This window comes from Larimichthys crocea, chromosome XVIII, assembly GCF_000972845.2.
Source record: "Larimichthys crocea isolate SSNF chromosome XVIII, L_crocea_2.0, whole genome shotgun sequence".
NCBI classification, from domain to species: domain Eukaryota; kingdom Metazoa; phylum Chordata; class Actinopteri; family Sciaenidae; genus Larimichthys; species Larimichthys crocea.
The window spans coordinates 17,801,539-17,824,915 of NC_040028.1; the positions used below are offsets into that span (position 1 = coordinate 17,801,539).

Below are 23,377 nucleotides of genomic sequence, written 5' to 3' on the forward strand. Positions count from 1 at the left end.
CTCTGAACTCCCAGAGCGAAACTGTTTTCACACACTGCACAATTATAGTAATAATACATGGTGTTCACTGTGCAACATACTTCTAGATGAGAGGCTCGTGCAATACCTGATACCCCGAAGAAGCTCTTGATGTACAGCATGTACTGTCTCTGTTGTGTCTGGTTTCCAAGCATCAAACTCACTGTATTCAAGCAACATTGTCCCAAATGTGTTACAGGAATATTTTGAAATAAACACACACGTTTCCATAGACCGACTGTTAAATGCCTTTTTATTCCCAGTGTTAAACTATTTATATGAGACTTTTAAGTGTAAAGCTAGAAAAGCTGTTGTAGATTTGTGACAAACTCCCAAATAATTAAGCTTTTTTTTGCCCAAAAGGTCCAAGAAAAATTTAAGTTTGAGGGTCACTGATGCTGAAGCTTACTTTTCTAAATTAATTTAAAAAAATGTAACCTGTAACAACACATTAGCTAAAGTTCTAACGAATTAAATGGTTAAATATGCTGAATTGTTGTTGTTGCTAAGGTAACGGTGAATTTTCTGATATGGGCTGAATGTGGAACGTGAATAGATTTTATACATAGCACCATTGCCTACGAAGTTAATGATTAGACGGGAATATGTGAGTTCAAACAATCATGTGTACACTACAGACTACAGGCTAATGTCTGCACCAAAGGCCCAAAACTGCAGTTCCTCAAACGTCCACTTGAGGCTGGCTCCAGAAGAAGTGAGTCAGTCTCCATAAGTCCCCATGTTCAAATGTCCAACTTCACAGCAGAAATAAACATGTTTACAGCCTGGTACAAAAAACAGTTTTGGTCTCTGTAGCTAATTTCCCTGTTCATGACAACTGTACTGAGGGTGAATTTATATACAACTCACCTGTTCACATTATATTAAGGCTTAAAGTTATGCACGATTAAGAGCGTGGACGCTTTGATTGACAAGTGCTGTTACAGATGGCTTGTTTGAGCATTCAGCCCACCTCAGGTCCGCTGACGATCCACATTTTAGATTAACCAAGCCAAGACAGCAGCCAGACCTACCTTCATGGATATGATGTCCATTCTTTATACTGTCAGTGGTCTGAACACACCTGAAGAGGTGCTGAAAAGACTGATAGTGTCGAGCTGTTTCCAGTTTTGTTCTGGCTATTGCCTTAAATTCTGTACATGAGATGACGTGAATTGGTACTAAAGAAGCAAATAAGATAATTTACTAGAAGCACAAAGATGCTTTGAACAAACAGATTGTAGGTTTTAAGAAAACAAAGTTCAGAAGAGGATAACTATAAATATAAAGATATTTTTGGAGCCATCATTTCCCCCTTTTTCCAAAATCTCGCTCGACTTGTCCTTAGATGAACACACACGTCTCTTGCACTCACATTAACACGCCAAAGATCACACCCTCGATGATAGTCATATTTAATCAGTGTCTTGTAAATTCAGAAGTAGATGTACAGTGTACTAACAGAGCTGTCCTGTCCTGTACATAAAACACACACAGTATTCCAGAGAGTGTAAGAATACATCATTATTGGAGGAGTGAGACATAAATATTAGACAGGCAAAGAGTTTTTCCAGTTCATACAGTAAAAAGACCTTTTGTACAAAATAGTAAAACATATTTCTGCTTTGATAATATTAATTATAATAATAAAAAACATAGAAAGACAAGACACAGGAATCAATATGATTGTAATGTACTGTATGACCCATTCCATTGAGTAACATCTTTTGATAAGTTTAGCTTCAGATCAGCACCATGACTAACACACACACACACACGCACACACACACACACTCACACACACACCTTCTAGATACAGGACTGAATGAGTTCAGGTAGGAGTGTGTGTCATGTCGGGAGAAACAGAAGATCTGAGTGTGTAGTGACTGAGGAGGAAAAGGATCAAAATAAAAAATGGCAGAAAGTCAAGTGGGTTTTTATGATTGACAGGTCTGGCCCGCCTCCTGCTGCAGCACCATCTCGTCCTTGCGGAGAGGGAAGGTGTCGATGGTGGTGAATAATTCAGCCGATGTGATCGGGAACGGGTAGCGTTGCTTGTCCGTGCCCTGCTTGTCTACCAGCACCATTTGGAAAGACCTTTGAGGAATCTGGAGCTGTAACCTAGGAAACGCACATGAGATCAGTAAGCAGCCAAAGATACATTAAAAAAAAAAGTGTGTGTTTGTGTGTGTGTGAGAGAGAGTACCTGAGCTGCAGAGCCAGTCCTGGAGGCAGCAGCATGTGTCGAATTCGACCAATCTGTGCCGGGTAAGTCCCAACCAGCTCAATTACCGTCACATGCCTCAGGTCCAGTCCACACTGAGCGTGCTGTTCAAAAAGGAAAACGCACAGAGAGGAAGACAGATCTATAACTTTTGTTGTTTTATAGCTTTGTTAGTTATTCCCCTGCAGGCAGAAGAAGCAGAGCTCAGCTTGCATCATGAAACATTGGTTCCTCACGGACGAGGAGGTGGAGGAGTCGCTGGAATATGGACACATTTAATACTACCTTATAATAATATATTTTGTTTCCACATCAGGATGCTCTGCAGTCACAATCATGCAGGTAGCATGCATACATCCATGGTTAGTTATGAGCTAAAATGTGATGGTTCAAAAACTCCAGATGTGTAATATCAGAAAGAGAAGTGCAGATAAGGAGATAAGGTCTTATTATGAATGAACCTGCCCCTCGTCTGTAGCTGAGCAGGGTCAGCCTACGCTGTTGGTGGTTACTTGGAGAGATGAATATTTTCTGAGGTGTGGAAAAGTTTGAGAAACACTGGCAAAGTGTAAAAAGTCAGCACAGACAGCTCAAAGACTGCAACTAATGATTATTTCATGATCAATTAAACTTCCCCTCCCCGCTGCTTAGTTTTACTTCACTTGGATGTTTGAGCTTCGCTGTGCAGAATAATGAATTAGAAGGGGAAAGCTGTGCGCTCATCTTAAAAGATTTCCATCTCTGAATCCTGAAAATAATTTATAATAAAGTAATAAATCTGACTTTCATATTTCAGCTTTCTTTAGTGAATATTCTGGATTTTATGGAGCTGCCTCGTTAGTACAGGTGTGTGCCTCGTTTGTGTGTTGCAGATCAAACAGTTTAGTGTCTGCAGAGAAAATGTTGTTTTTAAAGACTGAAGGTCGACTAATATGGACTGAAGCTGAATATTTCATCAGATCAAAACATGCTGTTCATTTTAGAAATCGACGCCTTTTGATTTTTGGACTTTACAGCGCTGTGGAGTTATTGCAAACGTTTGGATCACATCCTCCAGCAGCTGTGCGGTGGGACGCTGACTACACTGATTAAAAACACACGTGAGTGGTACATGTTGGCTGTTAAATCCCTCAATGGAGTCAATGGTTTCCAGCAGATATCTCAGTCACAACAAGACAGAACTAGAAGTCTCTGTTGCAGGGCGTTACTAAGGCTAAACTTACTGCTGTGACTGATTGTTTTCCAGTTATTAGTCAGACTCTTTAGATTATATGTTTTATTTAAATAGGTAAATTTTGTATAATCACAATATTACATGACAGGGCGTGCTTTACCGTCATTATTGGCACGACTGTGATGCCGTCAGGCCGTAATCATCACTGAAGTGCCAATAATGACGGTCAGGTAATATAACTACTACAAATTTTAAAAATAAAGTAATATTTTTATTTTTTATTCTAGTCATGTTCATGCACGTATGCATTTGTTTCCAGTGTGAGTGTGCTTCAAGTTTTTCCTTTGTTTATAATAAAAACACATGAAAATAAAATCAGTATCAGCGAGGCTCTGGATTGAAGTAATCTTTCTGCATTGGCAGTTTTTCTTTTCTTTGTTAAAGAAATAGATTTTTTAAAATCCAATCCAATCCTTCCAACCATTTCAGCTCTGAGTAACACAAACAGCTCCTGATAATAACTACCTGACAGAGTCGAAGGCTGGTGACTCACACCGTCCACAAACTGTCTTTTTAACATGATGTTGTCTTCCAGCTGATGACCCCGTCACTCTGAAAGGTCCGGCGTTTAAAGACAGCTCTGACTTAATGGTTTGTGACAAGCATCCAGCCCCAGAATAGCCTTACTAAAGCCAGTGTCACTATCATTTATTCATCGCTGCAACATTTTCTGTTCATCCCTTCCTTGTATTTTTTTACTCACTTCACTTAGGCAGCTAAGCGAGAGAAAAAACACACTGCGTTTTTTGCACAGCACCGACCTCCACGCCACTTTTCTTTTTCTGTTTTTCCCCCGTCATCTCACACGTTGTCTCTTTGAGTCATGCCTCACCTGCAGGTTAGTCATCTGGAAGCGGTAATTATGATTGGCAGCCGTTGGGGCAGAGATAATGAGGAGCCGTCGTTTCTCATAGAACTGGTCCAGCAGTGCAGCAGCTGAACGCACTCCCACGTTGATGTTCATGGCTGTGATGACATTGAATGTATAAATGAAGTTGACACAGAGTTCAATATAACACTGTACCACGGAGAGATACTGCACAATTTCTCTTGGGCTTGTGGAGCAGATGGAATAAGAAACTCATGCATCAAAGAAGTGTCTTTGATGCATGAGTGAACAAAACATGCAGCATTGAGTGTTAACTGTTGATGGTCTGCTGCACAGTCTCTCACATCCACTACTTTTTCATGTCTCACAGATACAGACGTTCGATACAGTATCGATTCTTCTAATCGATTGATAGCAGAGGGGCTGTATTATCCTCCACTGAGCTTCAGGAGCTTCCACTGGAACCAGTTTGGCACTACTGGTAGGTAAAGTTTACCCAACACTGTTGTGATCATCGCTGCTGAACTTGGAGAGCAAAGCTGTGTCTATGTTGGATATGTCTGAATACTAGTCACCCTAATCGCCAAGTCCTTTACATTATATTCAACTGTCTTCATTGTCAAAGGTCAGATGTGCACAATTAAAGGCGTTTGTCACAGATCACGAATATTAATTTGATTACAGCCGAGTTATAACAATTATATCAGTAACCATGCAAGCTTATTCAACTCTGTTGATCTCAATGATACTAACGTGAAAAGTGGAGGCCGATTTAATGATGGAAAACCATCGAATGGTACAAAAAGTAGCCCAAAGTATCCACAAGTACAAGTACCCACAAGACATCCAAAACTATTTAGCCCAGCCCACTCAAATAAAATATAGTCAAACTGGGCATAAAACACTCAATCTGGAAACACTGCGTGGTAAAAACCTGATATAAACGTGTTGTTACTGCAAATACATAAAACATTTACAACAGACTGAGGTTTTAACTTCACAAAGGTAAAGAAATTAACAGCGTGGAGAAAGTTTGGAGAGCTATCGTCAAACTACTTCCACTTTTTAGGTTGTGCCCAAAGTTTCTTCTTGCAAATGAATCTCAAGGCTGAAGTACTGGGAGTAATCCCTGTAGACATTAATACTACGTACACCTTCCACAAGATGACGTGTAAGCAAACTGAGTGTGTAAATTTAAGAAATGTACTTACAGACTGAAACTATGGATAAAATATTTTAGGAAAAAAGGCACCAATTTATTAGAAATAATGTCATAGGTCACCTTTTGTTTGTTCCATTTGTTGCTTGCTCCTATGAGCAATTAAAAATAAATAAATAATGCATTTTTAAATGTGCGTGTATCTGCATGCAGTACGTACGTGCACAGTTTGTGTCCGTGCCCGACCAGGTGAGTCCGTACTGACACACTCTGGCAGCGCTGCCCTGCAGCTCGTAGCCGCCGGTGCATTTGAAGTTACACGTGGCTCCGTAGTTGTCGTTGTCGCTGTCACACTTCATGTAACCGTTGTCAGGGGCAAAGAGCGGGCTGCAGCGGCGCACTACACAAAGGAAAGGTGGGATTAAAGGAAAGACAAATGTCATTTGATGTGTGTACAGATGTAAAGAAACGGAGGGACTTTGGTTGGAAGATTTTAGGCTCTGGTCAGATGGTTGGTCTGTCTGCTGCTCCACCACTTTGGTTTGTGTTAAAATATTTCGACAACTATCTGATGGGAGATTGAAGGAGACATAAACGTCCTCCTCACACAAAATTGTATAAATATTGATGAACTAATGAATGATTAAAAACTCATATGAAGCGGAACCTTGCATACTTAATGGATGGACAACTTTTGTGGTGGAAAAACTTCCACATCAAACAATGACGAGGATTTCAAATCTTCGTTTCAACCTTGTAAGATTAAAACTGGAAGAATCAAGCTCGGATTTCTTCATCATTAAGACACTAGGTGTGTCTAAACTAAGCAACAACCTCTGCATCTGTGAAGTGAAGCCTATGCAGAAGTGCCAAAAAACTGCAGTTCGTCAAATGTCCACTTGAGGCTGGCTCCAGAAGTGAGTCAGTCTCCATAAGTTCCCATGTTCAAATGTCCAACTTCACAGCAGAAATAAACATGTTTACAGCCTGGTACAAAAAACTGTTTTGGTCTCTATATATCATGACAACTGTACTGAGGGTGAAACAAATACAGCCAATGGCCTGAAGTCAGGAAATGTCACATGATTGCATGTAAAGTAAATCAATGTTCATGAAAGATGATGGACCAAATAGTGGAATTATAATCAACAAAGTAATGTTGTTAATCACAAATAATAGAAATATAATCAACAAAGTAATGTTGTTAATCACAAATAATAGAAATTATATAGCTATATGTTCCATTATTCTGCTACACGTCTATTTTATGTCACAACTTGTACTGTAAACTTCAAACTTCAAGACATCAAGGCCATCTGCACACATCACCATCTCATTTGAGCAGCTGCTGGCAACACAACAGACCTGCTTTTCTTTAAGATGTCAGTTAAGGTCAGAACATTTGGTTTTGTTTTATTTTACAGACCCAAATTCCCAAATAAAAAGAAAAAAATCGATGGAATTATAATTGTACTGTTGTTTTAAACAATAATCATATTTTTGCATATTCAATCGACCTGCTGTGCATTGACTAAAAGATATGGTTACACGAGGTTACACTTGCAACTGTTATGGAATTTTCTATCCCTAGGTAACATGAGGTCACGTGTGGGCCTTGAGATCCTCGGCAGTATTAGTTGTTTGGCTTTGGTTGGGAACAGTAGGTGCCAGTCTATCTCAACACTGTGGTGTCCAGGGTCACAGAGACCTATTGCTGCCTTTCTAGACATAATAGATAGCTGCTGTTGACGTTCCAATCTGTGTAAACAGACATCTGTGTCTCCAGACTAGAACATGCTGACAATAACACCTCCATGGGTAAAGACATTCTCTTTGACAAATTCTGGGCGTGTAGTATTTGTGGTGTTATCTTGGGGTTTAAAGTCGAGTTGAGCAGAATGTGAGACCGACTCAGGCACTTCTGATGAACTTTGAGAGTGTCTCTAATTCTCCTTGGGCCAAGCGTCAATAAATAATACAGCATAAGACATCAGAGGCTCCTGAACACTTTCTTCATTACTGACCTCAGCATTGACCTTTGACTTCAGAAATTTCTCCACAACAACAAATTCATAAAACAAGCGCCCATTGCTCCGAAGGTTGTTTTTCAAGAATACACACATACTTATTTAAACTCTTCTGATCTCTGAAGTGGTTTTGGTGCCTAAATCTAACCAAGTAGTTATCATACAAAAAGATACTGAGAGCAGGAGGAGTGTGTTCTCGGAAAAAGTGGACTTGTATTTGGGATAACGGGCTGTCATGTAAATAGGCTATTGGAGTATCAGAATAATCGTCTCTCCCCGACACATTAAGCCTTATTACACGGCTCTTTCTGGGAGACGTCTTTGAAATAACCAGTGTAACATCTTTTAGAAGCTCACCTCGCACTCTGATAGTGAAGCGGCAGGATCCTTTGTTCCCCGCACGGTCAAACACAGTGTAGGACATCTTGTGGAGCCCCTCCGGGAAGTCTGACTTTGAAGGTTTCCCTTTCAGGATGACACTGAAAAAGACAGGCTCTGTTTTAACCTTTCACTGTGATCTCCCCGTTCAGGGTGGAGGATTACCGGCAGGAATAAAACAGACAGAGTGCAGTGGAGCAAAATGAGGGTAAAGCTTTTAAAAAGGTTCGGTGGAGATGAGACTGACTCTGTGAGGATGCCGTCTGCAGTGTCAACACCCTCCGGTGTGTCCCAGGTCACCCTCGATGTCAGTTTTCCTGGCTCTGCCCATTTATCCTTCACATTAGGACACTTGATCTTTGGAGGATCCATATCTACAGAGAGAGTGATGGAAAGCTTTAACAAAGAGAGAACATCGTGCACACAGTAACTGACTGTGCTGACGTTTTCTGTACTTGCACATCAGTTTTTTTTAGTTTAGATTTGATCCTTGACTTCAGTCAACTTCGTCCTCATGCCGTGCACCTGTCTCAAGAAATAGATGTGCAACGTGTTTTTCTGTTCTCAGACTGAGGTAGATAAAAGCAGCCTCTTACAAATTGATACATCCTTCGAGATGACGTGCTGAGATTTATTTCTGGGTCACTGGCAGGAGGAGAGTAGAGGAGGCAACGTGGTCCAACATCTGAGTCAAGTTACTGTGTAACTTTTTCTACCATAAAATAACACATTTAAAATCATTATGATGTTACACTGACTTGTAATAAGGTGAGTGGTGTCCCTGTCTGTTCTCACACTATGTATGTAGTCACACACCACCAACTATTTCACTGATTTTGATGAAACTGGATTTTGTGGTTTTCTCTGATGTCCTCCACTTTCCCTGCCTCGACTCCACTAATTAACTGTAGCTTCTGTTAGTTCAGCTCAGTTTATTAGCTGGGCTGCTCTGTTAAGTGTTTGTATCAGAGGAGTTTTGGACTACCAGGAGGTAGAGGAGGTTTTTGTGAGTGTTAATGAAAAGCAGAGCCGGTGTCGTGCCAGAACAGGAGCTGGGAAAGCAGGCAATGTAACCAGGCTCTATGGACATAATGACAGCGATGAAAAGACCGAAGAAGACGTTGACAGAGGAAGCTAAGAAGAGAAAAAAAAGACAAAATCTTGTACTGACTTTTAGTGGTTGGTGAGAGTTCGGTGGAATAAAAGGCTGAAAGACATACACCGAGCTGGGCTGACTGCTGCTGGACTAGTCAGTAATATTAGCTGCTGCTATGTCTGCTGTTGTTGACCTTGGTCGTGGGATTGAGTCTTTCACAAATATTTAATATAAACAAGAAAGTGAGCTCCTCGTCTTAGCTGTTTAAAAAATCAGCAGCTTCCTTTTCCAACAAAAACACCTGGACCTATTTTCTTCATTCATCTCTAATCAAAGTCTAATGATCGAGACAGAGACTTGGTTTGAAGAGTCAGAGCACATGTTGAGAAAGTGAATCATCGTCATTATTCTGAGGAGACACGAGGCTGAATGTGTCCTCACACACTGATAAGGAGACTCAGTGTCACATCACAAACAGCCTTGTGATGGCTCAGTCTGATTGTCCACAAGGTTGCAGACTATTCAAGTCATTTTCAGGCTCAGACTCACAATCATTCATCATTTCCTGGTAATGAGAGACAAACCACAGCATGTCTGAGTGTCTGACTAGAGACATATAACCTTATATTAAGATGTCTTAGACTTTTGCACAGTAAAATCTGAAGCTGACATGCATTAAAGTTCACATGATGTTTATATCCAACACTTCTAACAATATATGTCACCTATCCTCCAGTATCTTTTAGATTCTTCATGATATTTTAGAGTTTGCAATTTCCTGATACACTCTAAAAAGTTGTTGATGACTCATCCTGCAGTCTGGGGCTGATTGATACAGTCTATGAAAAAAAGCAAAACTTTATAACTTTATCCAGTGATTTTGGTGAAACCGGAACATATTTTACGCGCAATATATTTGCTGGTTTTTCCTCTGATGTCCTCCGACTGCTAAGCTTCAACTTTATTTGATTTGGAGTTGATGTACAGATAGATTAATGGACTAATTAACTGGCAACAGAACCGAGCTCTGCAGCCAGACTGGACCAGATTTGAGCTCAGCTTTTTGAGACCAACTCAAAGAAACTCAAGAAAAACAAACTGGGTAGTTTCAGAGATTTTGTTTGGTCCCAGGGGCACGACTGTGTTCACTGGAAGGTAGACGCTGACGAGGGTCATACACACTCACCACTATATATTTTCATAGACAGCACTCTGCTTTTTGTTTCACGTGGACTTTAAGCAGGAAAATTACCTGTTACAAAGGTTTTTACAGTAAGTTGTCTCCTGGTTGGAGATGAAATTATGCACAAAGAATAACACACACACACTCTCTTACCAACACAGGTGGGTACTCCGGCGCTCCACACCTTGCTGTGCTGGCAGGTCGCCGTCTTCTGGCCCTTCAGACTGAACCCAGGGGAGCAGAAAAACTCACAGCGAGAGTTGAAGTAGGAGCCGTCCGAACACTTGTAGCCGCCGTTAGCGGGCATGCTCAGCTTGGGACAGCGGATCTCTGTCAAAGAAAGACGTGAAGGTTCATGGAAGGTTTGTTTTTGCCCCCGCGTCTATTTGATAAAGGTAATTTCAATCAGTAGAGAGAAAGTGTCCAAGATGTGTTATGTTGAAATGTTAATTGAAGCCTCATCAAGGAGAATAGAGGATTTATCGACACACTTGTCATGACAAGTTTAAAAGAAGCTCGTCTATATACCCTCAGGACAACTACTCACTGAATCTACAGTACAAGGTGTTTGCTCATTAGTCATTAGTCTAGACAAAAGGTAATACTGTTGGTACACTGTCATCTGACTCTAGTGTTGGAGACAGCTTTAAGACTTGAGGGATAATTTTGTGAATTACTTGATGATTTATGTAGCTGCTTACCACAGACAGTATAAAGAATGGACAGCACATTGTTGTGGAGAAAATGCTGAAATCAAATGTTCTGTTGTCTTATGCTGTAATATTTATCGACCAAGGAGAAATCGAGACACTCTCAAAGTTCATCAGAAGTTCCCGAGTCGGTCCCACATTCTTCCAGACTCATGCTGGTCACATCACACATACTATACACCCAGAACAAGTCAAAGAGAAGTTTTTACCCATGTTTGTGTTGCTGTCAGCACATTCAGAAATTCATTCATTCATATTTCTGAATGTGCTGACGGCAACACAAACAAAACAAAACATGGGTAAAAAAAATTCTAGGCTGAAGACACTGTAATGAAATATTAACGGCAAGCTATCTATTATGTCCAGGAAGGCAACATTCAGTTCCCTGGCCTTCGACTGGCACCTGGTCAGTTACTGGTCACTTTAAATGGACCTAGGTGTGGAGGGAGAACACCCATCATCAATCATCACTTGACTCCGCCTGTGACGTAGGTTATAAACATTGTGTGAAATCACAAGGTGAATGTCGGAAGCTCCTCTGACCTCGGTTACCGTGATCAGAATAGAGTCTGCTTTCCTAAACGGCTGCTCTGTAAAAGAAGTCAGCGTCCCCTAACAGTGACCTCAAGACATGTTCGACCCTGCGTGACCTCCATATGTGGCATGCTAGAAAAAGCAGATTTCTAAAATTGTACTAACTACCTCTTGAGATCATAATCCCTCTTTAACATCATTATTGGTAGTGGTAATTTTTAATAAGCACCCTGGAGTGATTGAAATACTGTTTTTAGGATTTCACACCCCAGCCGAGAATAGACTTCAAGGAAATGAAACTGATCCATGTAATTGTGCATAAATTAGTTGTATAAACATGAACCAGTCTATAAAATCCTGAACATCAGCTACAGGCAATTAAAATGATCTAAAAATGTGAGATTAAAGTGGAGAACATCCATGACAGGAACCAAACAAACCTCTCAGTGAGGTGGTTCGAAGCTGTGAAAACAGTCAGCAATTAACCAAGAATGAACCTGTGTGTGTTCAGTTCTTACCTCTGCAGGCGTAGTTAGAGGACCAGTGTTTGCTGGCCATGCACACCACCTCCGTGCTCTGGGCCTCGTATCCCTGCTTGCAGCGGATTTTACAGCGCGTGCCCATCACGTTCCTGTAGTGCTCTCCTCTGGGCGTGCGGCAGCTCACGTCACCGTGTTTAACCTTAATGGGCGCACACCACGGCGTCCCTACAAACGGAGCAAAGAAAGCTGCGCTGACCTTTTTTGGTTTTAACACAGTGAAACGGCCTTCTCAATGTCAGTATTCGATAATAAACACTTACCTGTAGGCTGTAAAAGCTTAGAAAGGGTTTCCTGCTCGGGCGTGAAAACGGTGAAAACCCGCCCATCATCTGAGTTCAGACAGATGGGGCGGATTTCTCATTACCTTATCTGCAACTTTCCATAATCCAACAGTGTCTCGTGAGGGAAAGAAGATAGTCTCACTTGAGGAAAAGACAGATAATGATGTGTGGAGAGACTTACACTTCAGTGTGTGTGTGTGTGTGTTGAGAATGCAGCTCTTTGTTTATACTTTAGGTATCAGCTGTTTGTTATACTCCAAGATATTTATTAGACTGACCACAGCTACCACCAGCACCTTATCTTAGCACGGAGGCTGAAAACAACTTACCAGGCTCTGTCCAAAGGTAACGAAATCCACCTACTAGCACCTCTAAGCTCATTAATCAACACAATGTAGCTTCTTTGTTTAATCAGTGTGAAAGGCAAAGTGAATAATTACACTTTGCAGTCTTTTGGGGGGGGGGGGGATTATGTGCCAGGCTATTTATTGGCCTAAATTCCTAGATTACTTGCAATGGGATGTAATATTTAAAGTTTTAAAGCAACACGGCGTAACTTTTCTACCAGTAAATAAGTTTTAAATCATGTTGATGCTACACTGGCTTATAATCAGGTGGGTGGTGTGTCTGTCTGCTTCTGCTCTATGTAACTTTACTGCACAACGTCACACACCACCAACTATTTCACTGATTTTGGTGAAACTGGATCATATTTTACGGAGAAAATGTTTTCAGGTTTTTACGTAGTGGACAGTGAAATAAACTGTAGCTGCTGTTAGCTCAGCATGTTAGCCGGGGCTGCTCGGACTGTGAACTCAGAGCACAGGAGGAGTGTTAGTGTTTGTACCACAGGCTATTTGGAGGAGGTCTTCAAGCCCAAATGGGCAAATCCTGACAGGGAGAGCAGCCGGTGTCGTGCCAGAACCGGAGCTGGGCAAGCAGGCGATGTAACCAGGCCTCTATGGACATAATGACACAGGCTGTGCTTCTTGTCTGGTGTTGATGTTTTTGATCATAAGTGATGTAATCAGACACAAATACACGAGTACAGCTGTCTGTATTTACGACTGCTGCACTCTGAAACTTGGGGCGCTAAATCATAAATATATTTTTCTACGCTGTGATGTTTGAAGATGTTTAGATTAGATTTAGATTATTTGGACAGAGCCAGCCTAACTGTTTACCTGTTGCCTTTATGAGTGGTTTTGATCATATCACCTCATTTTCATCAAAATGTTGAACTATCGCTCGAATAAAACTTCCCGTCTCTTACAAGCTTGTGTAAAAATTCCTTGGTTGCGTCCAAGTTTGAACACACGGTTTCTATTCCAACGCAGGGAAATCGAAATCTGCAGTTTATTTCCTGCTGGCTCCGGACAAACACTCAGCCCCGTGGCCAACATGCACACATGCACACACTTTGGAGAGGAGAATACACACCAGTTCAGGCTAATTTCCAGTTGGAATAAAAATGAGTATTCATTACACAGCAAGCTTCACTCGCTCTCTCTCCCTCTGTATATGTGTGTGTTGGCAAATCCTCCACAACCACTGAGTAAGAGAAAATAATATTACATTTGAGCCTTTACACAAGAGGAGAGTTTTCGGTTTGGCCTGGACGATAATGTTCCGTATCTAACTGACCCTGAATTTAAAGCTGTAACTTTAGTCCTTTTACTCAACTACTGACTGAACTAACTGCTGCTGGATTATGCCTCTTTGCAATCTTGATAATGATAAGTGGTTAATGGATAATTCAAACCTTGTGTTCATTTTTCAGTTTTCTTTATATTCCATACATCAAACCCTGACCCAGCTAACAGAGCAGTCTTTTCTCTTCCAATAAAACATCAAAATATTTGCAATTAAACTTAAATTCATATAAATGAATCCGTCTGCAATGTCTGGAAGCAAAGTTTGCACCAATAAGAGCTGGATACATCTTTTTTATTATGAAAGTTGCTCGGTGGTGCTGGAAGCCGAAACGAAAGTTCATTCCTCTTGTAAATAAATTACTCAGATGAATGCACCAGAGACTAACTCCTGGTTTACCCCTCTGCTAATTTGAATGGGGATAAAATTATTTAATCCAGTGATTCTCAAACTGCGGTACGTACGCCAGCTCCATCTAGTGGTACGAGGAGCATAAAATACTGTGAATGTATGAAAATGTTAAATTAAAATAACTATAATATTGCTTAAATGTAGTTTCTGTATATATTTTTTGTTTCACTGTAAGCAGGCTACATAATAACGTCCAAGCCCGATCACCCCATTTTTTTATGAATTACACCAGGCCTGTGCAAGAGCTGGTGCGGCTGCAGGTTTTTGTTCCAACCAACCAAGAGCACACAGTTTGACCAATCAACTCTGTGATCAGTTGATTTAAGTTGAGTCAAGTCTGGTGTGCTGCTGCACGGTTGGAAAGGAAACCTGCAGCCACACCGGCCCTTTGTGGAAGTGATTGCCCAGGCGTGAATTGCGCTGTGATGAAAAACTAGTAAGCGGTGCTAAAATGAAAGGTTGTTAAACACTGACACGAACTGTGTCTGAAAATAGGAACTATTAGGAAGAGAAATGTGGATCAAATACTGAATTTTAACAGTCGTAATAGATTTAGAGAGCCTAATATTTTCTCAGGTGGTACAAAGGTGATAAAAAGTGTGTTGGGAAACACTGATCTAATTTAAGGTACTGGACCAAACAGATCAAATTCTGATCATTTCGTAGGTTTAAAACCATTTTACAGCTGCTTCTTTCACATGCTAAGACTTTTTGGGCACCACGGTTGTAATTGCAAAGTTTGTCTATGTGTCAAAGTGATTTCGAAGTATACTTCCTGAAGGCTTTGACCAGATGAGATGGTGTATCGTCTAAATGGCCACGACTCTCAGTATTTCTGCATTTCTCAGCAGACTTTTTATGCTTTTTTTTTTGATGATGTGATGTATGCGTGCGTGTCAAACTCAGCATGTAGTCACCTTTATATCTACGAGAATGCCAGTCCTCGTCGTCTCCGTAGGCATACTGTCCTGACCCTGGGGATGAAAGAAAAGAAGAAAAAGCAACTAACACAAACGAAAAGAGCTGCATCCAAGATGTTAGGCAATGTTTGAGAGCATTGTCCTGGGCTGACCTGAGGGGGGCTTTTTTTTTTTTTGTACAGCACCAAGAAACAAGCTTCAAAACATTGCTTAACTTTTCATTTGAACCAGGCTCTGAGGGGGGGGGTTTGGATCTTTTGGACGGACCACATGCACGAGGAATACATCTCAAAAGATCCTCTTTTTCCGGCTGGTTTGGAAAAATGAAAATCTGTTTCACACAGAGAGTCATTCTGCTCAACCCAGCGGAGTTTTTTCTTTTCTTTCTCTATTGCATTTAGTAGAAATGGAAGGAGTGAAACTATTTTGAAAGTTTCTGCACCAAAATAGCTCCCATGGATCATACTTACCATATTCAGTCGACTTTTACAGTGAACAGACAGAGCAAACCATTTAAAACACACAACAGCAGCAGCACTCAGGAAGAACTGAAATATTTCTCCGCGGTGGCTGCGGAGCTGCCGGAGGACACGGCTGAGTGACGTTGGTAAAAGACAAATGTGAGGGGAATTGTGATGAGCAAGGAGGATTATTTCAGGAAAGCGGATGAAGAGGCTGGGTGGGTGGAGTAAAATCAGGACACGGCGAGGAGAGGAAATGGGCGAGGAAGGGGTTAAAAAGTTAGGGGGGAAGGGATGTTATGAACCCCGGCGTGAATGTGTCCTCTGTTCAGGATCCACAAGTGCACGAGTGTTCCTCCCTCCTTCAGCTTCACGTATCGGCCACATGTTGGTCATTGAACCCGATACTATGAGCACATCTCGCATCCCGTCACCCACCTCCACCTCCACCTCCATTCCTCATCATGGCTTCTCTGTCAGTTTAACAAAATCTGTCTGGACCAAATTACAGCAAGCTATCTAATGCACACACACACACACACACACACACACACACACACACACAACAAGCTCTGAGGTTTTAGCAGTCACATCACACAGCGTGGATTGTACAGAGTAAACTCGCACACTCAGTGAGTCAGATTTAGCCGTCTAATGGGAAAACTTTAGATGTAATGAGGCGAAGGAGGCCGGCAGAGAAAGGTATGGAGAACTAATTAAAGGTGTGTGTGTGTGTGTGTGTGTGTGTGTGTGTGTGTGTCCTTCACAGTCAACATAAGAGAAACATGTGTCAGAGAAATTATCAGTTCTGTAACAACTTGAAGCCGTTTCAAGCGAGATACAACAATTTACACCACGGCAACAGGAGCTACTTGTTTCTAATTGACGAAGTGCTACCAGAATGTGGAGAGAGAGAGAGAGAGATGGAGAACGACATGCAGCAAAGGGCTGCAGGTCTGAGCCTTCTTACGTGGGGTTTATGCTCTACCAACTGAGCTAATCAGCAGATTATTTAATGTATTCATGCTCTTTAATCACCTCTTTATTCATGCGTTTGGTGGCAGAGTCCACCATCTTTTCTCTGGATTAAAGTTGTCTGCAGATGCACGAGGGATTCGCAGGAAACAACGCTTGCAGTGGTGCTCACATTTTTATTTCACTGATAACAGCACCACTGTTTGCTCCCTTTACAAGGCATTACGACGTTTACAAGGTATCTGAGGTGTGTTAAGTCAGAATATTTCTATCTGCTGCCGCAAAAGCACTTCCAGAAAACGCAATCTATTTTTCACTTCGCGGTTAGCCCAGACTTCGACTGTGCACAGATCATTTTTCTGATTTTTTAAAAGGAGTAACGGAAGAAGAAGTAGCAGCCACAGTGAGCTGTGGCATCGCCTACCTCTATCTATGCGTGACAGCTACCTCTCTGAAAGACGCCCACACAGGAAGCTTTTTATTCTACCAATATAAATATTGTAGCTGTAGTGAAAGGTATAATGTTGTAACATGCTGCTGCAGGTGTGACTGTGGGCATGCCAAAATGAATGGTCCAGGCTTCACTGTGTCCTGCTGTTGGGTGGAAGTTACAACTTCATGCCTGTGCATGTGCATGATTGCCCATGGCATGATGACATGAGAGTTATTTGTTTATCTATTTTTTGGCCTTGGAGACTACATTTTATTTAAGTAGCTGCAGAGTGACAGGAAGGTGTGGAGACAGAGAGACCTCGGGTTAGACTCAAACCTTGGCCGCTGTGGACTGAATCTTTGTACATGGAGCTGTTGTACACTGACTTGTCTATTAAAGCAACGTGAGTTTGTTAGACTGCGCTGTAAAGTGATACAACAGTGGTTGCACAGTTACCACAGGGAGGCGCTGTTTGGTCAATGACAGAAACTCTCGACAGTAATAAGAGCAGCAGGAGCTTACACCTGCAAATGTACTTCTACTGGCAAACAAAGTAAAAGCTGCTTCAGCTTTGATTGTTAGAAAGAAACGCGAGTTACAGCAGCAGCTTCTTTGTCTCTTCGTTTGTGCCACCACCTTTTTATTGGAAGACAAACGTAACACCGTCACCTATTCCATACACAGTTTTTAACAAGCTGAGAAAAAGAAACAGTCCTGCAACAACTAGTTAACTTACACTCAACAAGCAGGGCCAAAATCTATGATATAAATACAGCAAACCACGTTACAGGATGAAAGAAAAAACTATAATGATAATACTTATTTCATTTTAGTTCACTCAAATTCAAAACCTCCAGGATATAAACTAGATCAAACCAGATATAAAACCCACGATGAATGATAATCCGACCACAAGCATGAGAGAAAAATGCTGAACTCCAACTGGGAAAAGTCCCATCACAAATATCTTAAAACAAAACATCATTGCACCACACCGGCCTCCAGTGGAGATCAAATAATCAAATAGAAATTCATCTTGTGTTGCAAGTCCTGCTGACTCAGACCGAGCTGTAGTTATACCATGACTGGACGTCTGCAGAACATCAAATGTTAACGAACTTTTTTTTCTATGATGAACATCAAATGTTTATTATTGTTTTTTTCTTTATGCATTCCTATTTTATGTTCAGGAGGAGAGAGGACATACGAGGACACGCTGTCTGTGAACTCTGTAAACTTCCCCGCATCGAGCAAAAAAATGTGCAAGATTAAACAAAAGTCTGAGAGCAAAAAGTCTTTCGTGGCGTCTGACGTCAGCTCTGCAATAACAACATACAGTTTGTTGTTGTACACGAAGGCTAACCAGTAATAAAAATCTTTTTTTGGTGTATGTTACGTTGAAATGATGACATGGCTTTATCCACTTTACTGCTGTTACTTCTCTTACCAAAAGGTGACGCAGGTCAAACTTCACTTGCAGGCTTGTTGGCGCTGCAGCTCTGCATTAGGATTCAATTGGCTGTGCCTGAGTTGTCTTTGTTGATAAAAACCCATTCTGGATCCAGAGAAGACTCCTCTGTATTCATATCTAATAAATATGTCAGCCTGATGAGGTTAGATCAGCACCCAGCATCATATTCCGGTCCATCTCATTCGACTTCAAAGCGGTTCTTGGCAAGAAAGATGACAAAATGTTAATAGTGCAGGAAGCGTTGCAGCTTGTCTTCCTCACAAACCTTCTGGGAGTGAATAAGCTTTAAATTTCAGGGCCTGATAGTCCAATTAGCTTTCCTCTGCAGGGCCGTAATACAAACTGTCATTATAAGGAAGCTCACTCCCCGTAAACGTTGAAGAATAGCTACAGGCCAACGGAGCAGAAGAGAGCAGGAAATAAAATGGGACGTCATTTCTTTATCGCTCAATTCAACACAGTTATATAATTCCTTTTGGAGCACTGATGATTTCCAACCCATTTAAACTGTATACCAACATGTCTGCTGCTGGTTTCTTAATCACATCAATGAGGAATAAACTGCTGCTGCTGTAACACATTACAGTCAGGTACAAATGCTAAGTAGTTACAGTGATGGAAGATTTAAAGAATGGATGTCGTATCATAGGTGAAACCTGGGTGCTCAAACAAGCCACCTGTAACAGCACACACCTGTCAATCAAAGCATCCACGCTCTTAATCCTGCATAACTTTAAGCCTTAATATAATCTGACAGGTGAGTTGTATATAAATTCACCCTCAGTACAGTTGTCATGAACGGGGAATTAGCTATAGAGACCAAAACACCATGTACACCATGTACTCTTTCTTTCTGCTTTCCTGTCACTATCAAATAAAATAATAATAAGAAGAGGTTCACTCACTTATAGCTCCGTTTTTGGTCTCCACCAGCTCCTGACTCTTCAGCTGCTAAATTCTTCACCATGTTTACCAGCTACTTGTTAACTTTGTGGGTGCCGATCAGGTACACAAGTTGACTGATGCAGGTTTAAGACCAGAGCAGAGCAGTGTGCAACGATGAGTTTCTAACTGTGAATCAGCCTAATGAACACCGCTGCTAACAACTTTTACTTATTTTTATGTCTCTTGGGTGATGTAGTGCAATGTAGTTCTTTCATCCTACACAACTGATATTTACTGGAAATACATCAGTAGTAAATGAATGACAAACGGCCTTACTCCCTGTTTATGACAACTGAACCGAGTCTAAATTTTGCTATGTTATGCGTATTTACCAGCGTGGCCGATTTGATTGACAGGTAGGTGCCGTTACAGATGGATTGTTTGAGCAAGCGGGTGACGTCACGGATATGACGTCCACTCTTTATACTGTCTGTGGTTCCACTACTGCCAGACAGTTAACTGCATTGGCTTATGCTACACATGCTGGGAGTGTTTTTGCAAACATGTAATTAGCATTTGGTGATATATTCATGTTTGCATGCTATTTACATAAGTGTTTTTCGTATATATACAGTTTGTGGGAATTCATTCTTATTCACTATTTGTCGGAAATGTGGCCTCATTATGTCGTGGCTCGAGGGATGGCAATGTCAGTCAGCTCCAGACTGAAATATCTCAACATCTAGTGGATGGATTGCCATTAAATCTGGCAGAGACAATGCATACTAAAGACCGCTGTGATCCCCTGATGTTTCCTCCAGCGTCACTTTGGGGTTAACATTTTATGCCTTTCTCAGCAGAGCAGCTTGGATGCCTGTTTTCTGTCCAGATGAGCTCATTTATTTTACCCCAGGACAACAACTGCTTGTTGCTTATTCGTTTAATAATTAACAGTTAGTTCCTGGGTTGTTCCTGTGTAATTCTTCAGGATTTTCCTCACTGGTTAAGCGTTGCTTCTTTTTCTGGCAGAGACGCAGAGACCTAGCACTTATTAAAGAGTGTTCCCCGGTGATGTTTCCTGCTGGCGTTTCTCCAAGTTACTCCCTGTGTGTGTGTGTGTGTGTGTGTGTGTGTGTGGAGGATGTATCTGACTCTCATCAGCACAGGAATCATCATGGAAAGAATGATCAGGCTTTTGAGAATACTTCCTGTCGACTGGTTTAACTGTAGCGCAGAACATGAGCCAAGCTCCAAAGAAATAACCCTCTGTATCTCAGGCATTTCTTTCTGTTGCACTCCCACCACTCAACTGATAAATGGGCTAATTGACCACCAGAACAAACATAAACACACCCCTGTAAAATAAACCCCTCATAAACACACAAACACACACACACAACTACACACACAAGTACAGGCCAGTCAGCTCGACAGGCAGTTTTTAGTCTGTCAGTGTAAATCTGCTTCGTGCAGCTTGCATTCATGTTTCAGCCTGTATGATCATACAGCAGTGGTGAGCCACTCTCCAACCATTTACAGGCACATAGCCACTGTGACTACACACACACACACACACAAACATAATACACCATCCAGACGTTGAGCTTTGAAGTCATTTCAGCTCCTCTCTGCAGGCTACAGGCCCTGCTCTGTCTGCCTTCATCGATCTGCACAGCCCTTAAGTTTCTTTTTTTTGTAATACTGGACGTCATACTTCAGCAATTACCTATTATTTTTAATCACCCATGAATGAGCCGGTTATTTTGATTAATAAAGTAAACGTTTAATCTATTTAAAGTGAGAAAATGTTGAAAAATGTCGTTCAAAATCCAATTTAATGACATAAAACAAAGCAAATCCACATTAGAGAAGCTGGAAGTGGAATATTTTAAGGATTTCTGCCCCTAAATATCCTAAAGAAACATCCTTATATTATCTTATAGGTTAACTTTAATGTATGTTTATCTATCTATCTATCTATCTATCTATCTATCTATCTATCTATCTATATAACAGATAATCAAGTAACTGTTGCAGCTTTATTTCAGTATCTAAGTGAAAGACTCTTTCTGCACTGACTCATACCTCATCAGTAACAATTAAACATGTAAAAAACTTCCATGACCAACAATCACAAGATGTGAGAGTCATTTCTTATTTAAAGAAGCATTAAAAGAGCAAGTCAGAGAAGATGAAGCTGTGGTTTGCAGGGCTTTCATTAGTGCCACAGACTGAGCTCTGTGCGCAGAAACGTCCCCCAGATGCACACTGCGCGCCCCCCGCTTTCCACCCCCTCCACGTAAACACAAACGCGGTTCACCAGAAACCAGAGTGGAGAAGACAAGAAGGAGAAGAAGAAGCCTCAAATGCATCATGCACAAAAAGTGACTCATAAAAACGTCCCCAAACGCACAAAGCTTTTCATCCTCAGCCTCAAACCAATCACTTTTTTTCTGTCTTAAAATAAACTCTTCGATTATTTTACCCTTCAGGGTTTAATACAGTCATAAAAAGAGTGTGATTGAAGGCCTTTGTCGGTGCTTACCTTCATATCCGGAGCAGAAGCAGAGCTGGACAAACAGGAGCACCAGCGGCCACATGTCCATATTCAGACGCGGGACACGGACGCTCTTCAACATGTGAAGGGGAGCTTGCAGGAAAACTTCCAGCGCATTCCTCCTTTTCCAAAAAAGGCCCGCCTCTTGCTCCAAAAACAAGGGAGGATTCTCCTCCTAATACAGTCAGGCCCGGCCACCGGCATGATATACAAGGGAGGCCGTCTGCGCCAACCCCTGTGGGTCAACTGTGACATGCACTCGATTAATTATCACCACCAGAGACTGAACCAATACAAATCAACCCAGATCTGCTCGGAGGAGTCCCTGACCTCATTTACTGTGCAGTGGCAGTGCTGCTCAATTAGTTACATAAGCATGAATCTGGAGTACTTTACTTTAATATGCACACAATACAAAACAATCTGCTTTAAATCAACGGTTCCCAACATAGGGGTCAGGACCCCGTGAAGGAGTCGCAAGATAAATCTAAGAGGTCACGAAATGATTGCCTACATGATTAAAAACTGTTGGAGTTTTTATTTTTTCACTGTCAATAAGAGCTAAAAACTGCAGTTCCTCTAACGTCCACTTGAGGCTGCCTCCAGAAGTGAGTCAGTCTCCATAAGTCCCCATGTTCAAATGTCCAACTACACAGCAGAAATATATTTTCCCGACACTTTAGATCATCTGTTCCACCCTTGTTAGTCTCACCTGTGTCTTGTTCTGTCTTGTGCGTTCCCTTTTTGTCATTGTCAAGTCGTACTGTGTTGTTCCCTAGTCCTGTATCCTGTGCAAAAAACTGCAGTTCCTCAAACGTCCACTTGAGGCTGGCTCCAGAAGTGAGTCAGTCTCCATAAGTCCCCATGTTCAAATGTCCAACTTCACAGCAGAAATAAACATGTTTACAGCCTGGTACAAAAAACAGTTTTGGTCTCTGTAGCTAATTTCCCCGTTCATGACAACTGTACTGAGGGTGAATTTATATACAACTCACCTGTTCAATAATTAAGAGGGTGGACCCTTTGATTGACAGGTGGGTGTTGTTACAGAGCAACCAGGTCTCATTTGGCCCACCTCAGGTCCATTAATGAGTTGGAAGAGGCAGGACTGCCAAGAGTCGCCACACTCCGACAGATACGCTGTCCATAATTTACATATCATACAGTCTATAATAAATCTCTCAAACCTGAATCTTAATAGCTCTGTGAGCACTTTTGTTTCTTTGTGTTCATTAATCGGATTCATAAATCCTGCTCTTGGCTACACTCTTAGAAAATCTGCTCTGAAGAACTGTTTTTGCTGGCTATGGTTTTTTTGGAATAGTGAATGCACAAAAAGGTTTGAGGTGGTCTGGTCTTGATAAAAAACCCAACAAAAGGACAGTTTGAACTCCTT

The 23,377-nt window shown here is 41.4% G+C and overlaps 1 protein-coding gene across 1 annotated transcript; it reads right to left on the reverse strand.

The window, feature by feature from the left end:
* Positions 1 to 1,416: 1,416 nt before the first annotated feature.
* srpx (sushi-repeat containing protein X-linked) lies at positions 1,417 to 22,179 on the reverse strand. Its single transcript, XM_019255733.2, has 10 exons — positions 21,970 to 22,179; positions 15,197 to 15,253; positions 11,911 to 12,099; positions 10,302 to 10,478; positions 8,117 to 8,243; positions 7,849 to 7,970; positions 5,685 to 5,864; positions 4,309 to 4,442; positions 2,225 to 2,346; positions 1,417 to 2,139 (listed from the first exon to the last, which is right to left on the reverse strand). The coding sequence occupies exons 1-10, from the start codon at positions 22,061 to 22,063 to the stop codon at positions 1,956 to 1,958; spliced, it is 1,386 nt and encodes a 461-aa protein (XP_019111278.1). The 5' UTR covers positions 22,064 to 22,179; the 3' UTR covers positions 1,417 to 1,955.
* Positions 22,180 to 23,377: the final 1,198 nt, after the last annotated feature.